The sequence below is a fragment of the Oncorhynchus gorbuscha genome, linkage group LG12, assembly GCF_021184085.1.
Source record: "Oncorhynchus gorbuscha isolate QuinsamMale2020 ecotype Even-year linkage group LG12, OgorEven_v1.0, whole genome shotgun sequence".
Classification (NCBI taxonomy): domain Eukaryota; kingdom Metazoa; phylum Chordata; class Actinopteri; order Salmoniformes; family Salmonidae; genus Oncorhynchus; species Oncorhynchus gorbuscha.
Genome location: NC_060184.1, coordinates 4,747,570 through 4,756,157, shown reverse-complemented (window position 1 = coordinate 4,756,157; position 8,588 = coordinate 4,747,570). Strand labels below are relative to the sequence as shown.

Below are 8,588 nucleotides of genomic sequence, written 5' to 3'. Positions count from 1 at the left end.
CGTGGTTGAGAGGTAAATCATTATCATGTGGGGTTTAGAGGTAAAGCATTATTGTGCGTGGTTGAGAGGTAAATCATTATCATGTGTGGTTGCGAGGTAAAGCATTAATGTGTGTGGTTGAGAGGTAAAGCATTAATGTGTGTGGTTGAGAGGTAAAGCATTATCAAGTGTGGTTGAGATGCAATCTTGGACACCCAGCACATCTGTCTACAAGTGAAATGGTGAAAGAGCTTGACCTAGATATTGAGAAATTAATAGATGAGTCTCATTCAGCTCTTTCACTCTGTTGATCCTGCAAGCATATCTATTGTCGATCATGCTAGCCTTTCTCTGGTTGATTATGCTAGCCTTTCTCTGGTTGATTATGCTAGCCTTTCTCTGGTTGATCCTGCTAGCCTTTCTCTGGTTGATTATGCTAGCCTTTCTCTTGTTGATTATGCTAGCCTTTCTCTGGTTGATTATGCTAGCCTTTCTCTGGTTGATTATGCTAGCCTTTCTCTGGTTGATTATGCTAGCCTTTCTCTTGTTGATTATGATAGACTTTCTCTGGTTGATTATGCTAGCCTTTCTCTTGTTGATCATGCTAGCCTTTCTCTGGTTGATTATGCTAGCCTTTCTCTGGTTGATTATGCTAGCCTTTCTCTGGTTGATAGCCTTTCTCTGGTTGATTATGCTAGCCTTTCTCTTGTTGATTATGCTAGCCTTTCTCTGATTGATTAGTGCCAGCCTTTCTCTGATTATGCTAGCCTTTCTCTGGTTGATTATGCTAGCCTTTCTCTGGTTGATTATGCTAGCCTTTCTCTGGTTGATTATGCTAGCCTTTTCTTGTTGATCATGCTAACATATCTATTGTCGATCCTGTTAGCCACATTGATGATTCACTGTACAGAACCTGATAGACTACCACACCATCATTACTTAAACCACACCATCACTACTTAAACCACACCATCACTACTTAAACCACACCATCATCTCCTTCACGTTCATTCCACCATGTCCATCTATGCTGACTGGGGAGTACAGACAGCTATTGAAGCCTCAGTCGATTGGTCATGGCCCCACCGATTTCAGACGCAGCCATCGGCGTAGCCCAGGACCCGACTTGAAGTGTTTTAGAGTGTGTGTCAGCATCCTGATTACCCGGAGTGAGATAGAGTTGCTTAATTTCACAGCAGCCTGCAGCAATGTGTGGAGAGAGACAGAGAGAGAGAGAGACAGAGAGAGAGAGAGAGAGAGAGAGAGAGAGAGAGAGAGAGAGAGAGAGAGTGATAGAGAGAGAGAGAGAGAGAGAGAGAGAGAGAGATAGAGAGAGAGAGAGAGTGAGAGAGAGAGAGAGAGAGAGAGGAGAAAGAGAGAGAGAGAGAGAGAGAGAGAGAGAGAGAGAGAGAGAGAGAGAGAGAGAGAGAGAGAGCAGAGAGAGAGAGAGAGAGAGAGAGAGAGGAGAGAGAGAGAGAGAGAGAGAGAGAGAAAAGTGGAGAGAGATGGAAACTTTCTTACTTTGTTACCCCAGGAATTATTAGGTTTTATTACATACAGTCAGGAGGAACTATTGGATAGAAGAGCAACGTCAACTCACCAAAATTATGACCAGGAATACGACTTTCCCGGTTGACTCTGTTTGGTCCACCACCCAGGACAATGGATCGGATCCCAGCCGGTGAACCAAAACAATGGCGCCGCAGAAGGGGCAGACGGAGCGGTCTTCTGGTCAGGCTCTCGTAGACGGGCACATCGCCCACACATTGTATGCTCCCTAGTATACTATACTACTAGCCAATGTCCAGTCTCTTGACAACAAGGTAGACGAAATCCAAGCAAGGGTTGCCTTCCAGAGAGACATCAGAGATTGTAACGTTCTTTGTTTCACGGAAACATGGCTCACTCAGGGTACGTTATCAGAGTCGGTGCAGCCACCCGGTTTCTTCACGCATCACGCCGACAGAAACAAGCATCTCTCTGGTAAGAAGGGAGGGGGTGTATGCCTTATGATTAACGAGTCGTGGTGTAATCATAACCACATACAGGAACTCAAGTCCTTTTGTTCACCTGACCTAGAATTTCTTACAATCAAATGCCGACCGCGTTATTTACCAAGAGAATTCTCTTCGATTATAACCACAGTCGTATATATCCCCTCCAAGCAGACACATCGACGGCCCTGAAAGAACTTAATTTGACTCTATGTAAACTGGAAACCACATATCCTGAGGCTGCATTTATTGTAGCTGGGGATTTTAACATGGTTAATCTGAAAACATCGGACAATAACATTGATGAATACGCTGATTCGGTGAGCGAGTTTATTAGCAAGTGCATCGGTGATGTTGTACTCACAGTGTCTATTAAAACATTCCCCAACCAGAAACCGGATTGATGGCAGCATTTGTGCAAAACTGAAAGCGTGAACCACTGCTTTTAATTAGGGAATGGTGACCGCAAATATGACCGAATACAAACAGTGTAGCTATTCCCTCCGCAAGGCAATCAAACAAGCTAAGGGTCAGTATAGAGACAAAGTAGAGTCACAATTCCACGGCTCAGACACAAAGGTATGTGGCAGGGTCTACAGTCAATCACGGACTACAAAAGGAAAACCAGCCCTGTTGCGGACCAGGATGTCTTGCTCCCAGACAGACTAAATAACTTCTTTGCTCGCTTTGAGGACAATACAGTGCCACTGACCCGGCCCGCTGCCAAAACCTGCGGGCTCTCCTTCACTGCAACCGACATGAGTAAAACATTTAAACGTGTTAACCCTCGCAGGGCTGCCGGCCCAGACGGCATCCCCAGCCGTGTCCTCAGAGCATACGTAGACCAGCTGGCTGGTATGTTTACGGACATGTTCAATCAATCCTTATCCCAGTCTGTTGTGCCCACATGCTTCAAGATGGCCACCATTGTTCCTATTCCGAAGAAAGCTAAGGTAACTGAACTAAACGACTACCGCCCCGTAGCACTCACTTCCGTCATCATGAAGTGCTTTGAGAGACTAGTCAAGGACCATATCACCTCCACCCTACCTGACACCCTAGACCCACTCCAATTTGTATACCACCCCAATAGGTCCACAGACAACGCAAACGCAACCACTCTGCACACTGCACTAACCCATCTGGACAAGAGGAATACCTATGTAAGAATGCTGTTCATCGACTACAGCTCAGCATTCAACACCATAGTACCCTCCAAACTCGTCATTAAGCTCTAGACCCTGGGTCTCGACCCCGCCCTGTGCAACTGGGTGCTGGACTTCCTGACGGGCCGCCCCCAGGTCGTGAGGGTAGGTAACAACATCTGATCCTCAACACTGGGGCCCCACAAGGGTGCGTTCTCAGCCCTCTCCAGTACTCCCTGTTCGCCCATGACTGCGTGGCCATGCACGCTCCAACTCAATCATTAAGTTTGCGGATGACACTACAGTTGTAGGGTTGATTACCAACAACGACGAGACGGCCTACAGGGAGGAGGTGAGGGCCCTCAGAGTGTGGTGTCAGGAAAATAACCTCACACTCAACAAAACAAAACAAAACAAAAGAGATGATCGTGGACTTCAGGAAATGGCAGAGGGAACACCCCCCTATCCACATCGACGGGACAGTAGTGGAGAAGGTGGAAAGTTTTAAGTTCCTCGGCGTTCACATCATCAACTCGAAACACAAGCATTTCGCTACACTTGCATTAACATCTGCTAACCATGTGTATGTGACAAATACATTTGATTTGATTTGAGAGGGGAGAGAAAGACAGAGAGACAGAGAGACAGAGAGAGAGAGAGAGAGAGAGAGAGAGACAGAGAGAGAGAGAGAGAGAGAGAGAGAGAGAGAAGGGTAGTGAGTGACAAAAAGATCGGGATAGAGAAAGGAGATGGGAAGAAAGAGAGAGACTTGGACTCTGTCAATAATGCTGGGAGAACTATGGTAGAGACAGTGGAGGCCCCTGGGAGCGGCTGGGAGAGCAGTCCTGAAGGCTACAGGCACTTAACCAGCCTCACCGGCTCATCAAATACTTTAAGCCTTTGCTCTAGCCTGCCTGGAGTGCCAGATGGGTTTAGTTTGCAGTTTTTTTATTTAAATTGTGCCAGCCAAGGTCAATCAAGCCCCACTCGAGAAACAGAGAGATGAAGAGAGACAGAGACAGAGAGACACAGAGAGAGAGAGAGAGAGAGAGACAGACAGAGAGAGAGACAGAGACAGAGTGCAGGAAGAATAGCAGGGTCGAAGACTTCTTCAGAGAGAGAGAGAGAAGGGTAGTGACAAAAAGATCGGGATAGAGAAAGGAGATGGGAAGAAAGCTAGAGGTGGACTCTGTGTTGCTGGGAGAACTTATGGTAGAGACAGTGGAGGCCCCTGGGAGCGGCTGGGAGAGCAGTCTGAAGGCTACAGGCATAACCAGCCTTCCGCTCATCAAATACTTTAAGCCTTTGCTCTAGCCTGCCTGGAGTAGCCAGATGGGTTTGGTTTCAGTTTTTTTATTTAAATTGTGCCTGTTAAGGTCAATGTGAGAAACAGAGTGATGCAGAGAGACAGAGAGAAGAGAGACAGAGAGAGAGATGACATTAAAGAGAGACAGAGACAGAGTGCAGGAAAATAGCAATGTCCTCTTACATGGGGCTTCCTGGTAATCTGAAGTCAGAAATTACAATGATGTTGGGTGTTCAGAATGGTAACTTAACTGTGAAAGTTGACTGTGTGATGTTAGGTTGCTTCTGTGTAAATATAACTGTAAATTAATGATATGGGATAGAACGTGATTGTCACAGGTAAAAATTGCTCTGTTAATAATTGTCAATAACAGTGTGTCCTACGCACTGGTAATTAACTGTAAATTACAATGATATTAAAGGTGCACTGGTAATTAACTGTAAATTACAATGATGCTAAAGGTGCACTGGTAATTAACTGTAAATTACAATGATGTTAAGGTGCACTGGTAATTAACTGTAAATTACAATGATGTTAACGATGCACTGGTAATTAACTGTAAATTACAATGATATTAAAGGTGCACTGGTAATTAACTGTAAATTACAATGATGGTAACGATGCACTGGTAATTAACTGTAAATTACAATGATGTTAAAGGTGCACTGGTAATTAACTGTAAATTACAATGATGTTAAAGGTGCACTGGTAATTAACTGTAATTTACAATGATGTTAACGATGCACTGGTAATTAACTGTAATTTACAATGATGTTAAGATGCACTGGTAATTAACTGTAAATTACAATGATGTTAACGATGCACTGGTAATTAACTGTAAATTACAATGATGTTAAGGTGCACTGGTAATTAACTGTAAATTACAATGATATTAAAGGTGCACTGGTAATTAACTGTAATTTACAATGATGTTAACGATGCACTGGTAATTAACTGTAATTTACAATGATGTTGAAGAGGCACTGGTAATTAACTGTAAATTACAATGATGTTAAAGGTGCACTGGTAATTAACTGTAAATTACAATGATGTTAAAGGTGCACTGGTAAATAACTGTAATTTACAATGATGTTGCTGTTGATTTGATTTGATTTATATTATATGATTAAGAACTCATTAAAACCTCACTACAGACACTGAATCGATCATTTAAAAGTGCCAATCCCATGGCCCATATTCTGTATGATGAAACTGAAGTCCAAGGTTAGTGTGACTGTACCTTGGTTAGAATGTTAAGGGTCAGGACACAGGCGTCTGTAGTTACCTTGGTTGGAGGGTTAGTGTTAGGGGTCAGGGGTCAAAGTTACCTTGGTTGGAGGGTTAGTATTAGGGGTCAGGGGTCAGAGTTACCTTGGTTGGAGGGTTAGTGTTAGGGGTCAAGGGTCAGGGTTACCTTGGTTGGAGGGTTAGTGTTAGGGGTCAGGGATCAGGGTTAGCTTGGTTGGAGTGTTAGTGTTAGGGGTCAGGGGTCAGGATTACCTTGGTTGGAGGGTTAGTGTTAGGGGTCAGGGGTCAGGGTTACCTTGGTTGGAGGGTTAGTGTTAGGGGTCAGTATTACCTTGGTTGGAGGGTTAGTGATAGGGGTCAGAGTTTCCTTGGTTGGAGGGTTAGTGTTAGGGGTGTTGTGTCTTTACTATCATTAACTGAAGACTTATAGTTTTTATCAACGATACTTTGTAATTAGTTATTACGCGATCATACTGATTAATCATGTAACTGCAATTAACCAGGAAATCGGGGCACCAAGGAAAAATATTCAGATTACAAAGTTATCATTTCCTAAAATAACTTTTCAGATATTTTATCTGATCAATTAGTCTTCGAATTAATGAATGATTTACTTTCCCTCACATTAGTCTCATTCCAAACGTCGTAAATTGTTGGTTATCTGCACGGGCCCAGTCTTCACTATGGGTCATCCATACATCAATTGTCTTAAATCATTTTATTTTTACTTTATTCAAAACAAACAAACAAGGTAAATGTGGTTATATGAAATGATAGGAGAATGTGTCCTGGTGGGCTACCGGCATGGTGGCCTGTTAGACAAGGGAAGTGGGGTTCGACTAAGAAGAGTGATAATTATAACATTATAACAATGCTATGCTATATGCTAAATGCTAATCCTTTGCACAATTGCAAACAATATATATATTTCCGCTCAGTGTGTTGTCTTGATCGCTGGTGAAAAAAGAGTATTTCTTTTGTAGAATTGTCCGTCTCTCTCCCTCTCTCTCTCTGTCGTGGTTATAGTGGATAGTTCAGGTGACATTCATTCATTTCGTTATAGAATGAAAGTTTCGGTGGTTGTCGTTCTTCGCGTTCAATAATGCCGAATTCTAGCTGCAGACTAGTAAATAATATCAAAGACTTGTTCTTATTCTGTCGGTATCGATAGTCGAAGAGTTTAACCACGTGGTGTGGTTAAAAGGTTCAACAATGGTCTACAACCTTTGTCCTCTCATAATGGAAAAACATGATCTGCAACCTTTAGCCATCTCGTAATTGAGGTAAGCTCGGTCTGCTGATCTTTGAAAGCCAGTGGGGTTTCGTCGGAAGGCAGAAAGAGGGCTGTCCCAGGGCCTTGACCCTAACCGGGTTCAGGAGCGGTCCTCTGATTTAGTTAACTCAATCCCCTTTTTGAGTTTTCTTCATTAAACAGTCCAAAATCACATTGTAAAATTGTGTAAGAAACAGTATCATACTCACTCATTCGTCTTATACAGCAATTAGATGTAAACCTCATATCTAGGGCAATTATATAAACAGCGTTATGGTAATATGGCACGCACCGTCTCCATGAGCTTCCCAAAGTTGTGACAAACGGACCAGTTCTTAGCTGGATTCTTCACCGATCTTCTATACTTTCTCCGGAACATGAAATTTGTTCGGACCTCATGTTCTGTGATGTGGAAGGATTTCCTTTGTCCTCTATGAAAATCTACTCTGCCTATACTGTGTGTCCATGAGGAGATCCTCAGGAATTTATGACGTCTCTCTGACCACAGCAGCCGAGTTGAAGGAGGCAAGGGGGAGGGGCTCGCTATACCCAAAGAGGCCAACGTCGTGACAGGGGTCAGAGGTCAGGGTTGAAGCGTGAGGGTTAGTGTTAGGGGTCAGGGGTCACCTTGGTTGGAGGGTTAGTGCTAGGAGTCAGGATTACCTTGGTTGGAGGGTTAGTGTTAGGGGTCAGGATTACCTTGGTTGGAGGGTTAGTGTTAGGGGTCAGGGGTCAGGATTACCTTGGTTGGAGGGTTAGTGTTAGGGATCAGAATTACCTTGGTTGGAGGGTTAATGATAGGGATCAGGGTTACCTTGGTTGGAGCTGTTGAAGAGTGAGGGTTAGTGTTAGGGGTCAGTGGTCAGGGTTACCTTGGTTGGAGCTGTTGGAGGGGAAGCGGTCAGACTTCTTGAGGGTTCTGAAGTGAACCCTCTTGCTGGCCTGACTCTCTCCGTACAGACCAATAGACTGGACCTGGATAATATAGTCTGTCTCCTGGTCCAGATCCCACAGAACACAGCTCCTGCTGGTGGTGTTCACCTCTCTGATGAAGCGCTGGGTGTGGCCCTCCTGCCTCTGAGATATAACACAGAGATATAGGGTAGAAAGGTTTGAGTTGAGATGGAAACTAACGACCTCCCCACAGTCCTCCATGTTCTCCCTATCTAACTCCCCACAGTCCTCCATGTTCTCCCTGTCTAACTCCCCACAGTCCTCCCTGTCTAACTCCCCACAGTCCTCCATGTTCTCTCTGTCGAACTCCCCACAGTCCTCCATGTTCTCCTTGTCTAACTCCCCACAGTCCTCCATGTTCTCCCTGTCTAACTCCCCACAGTCCTCCATGTTCTCTCTGTCTAACTCCCAACAGTCCTCCATGTTCTCTCTGTCTAACTCCCCACAGTCCTCCCTGTCTAACTCCCCACAGTCCTCCATGTTCTCTCTGTCTAACTCCCCACAGTCCTCCCTGTCTAACTCCCCACAGTCCTCCATGTTCTCTCTGTCTAACTCCCCACAGTCCCCCCTGTCTAACTCCCCAGAGTCCTCCATGTTCTCCCTGTCTAACTCCCCACAGTCCTCCATGTTCTCCCTGTCTAACTCCCCACAGTCCTCCATGTTCTCCCTGTCTAACTCCCCACAGTCCT

At 44.6% G+C, this 8,588-nt stretch overlaps 1 protein-coding gene across 1 annotated transcript in view; it reads right to left on the bottom strand.

The window, feature by feature from the left end:
• LOC123990465 (fibronectin type III domain-containing protein 4-like) overlaps positions 1 to 8,588 on the bottom strand; it is a 284,753-nt gene that overhangs the window by 49,932 nt on the left and 226,233 nt on the right. The window contains exon 3 of the mRNA XM_046291014.1: positions 7,818 to 8,022. Coding sequence (XP_046146970.1) covers positions 7,818 to 8,022 — 205 coding nt within the window. The remainder of the gene's footprint in view (positions 1 to 7,817; positions 8,023 to 8,588) is intronic.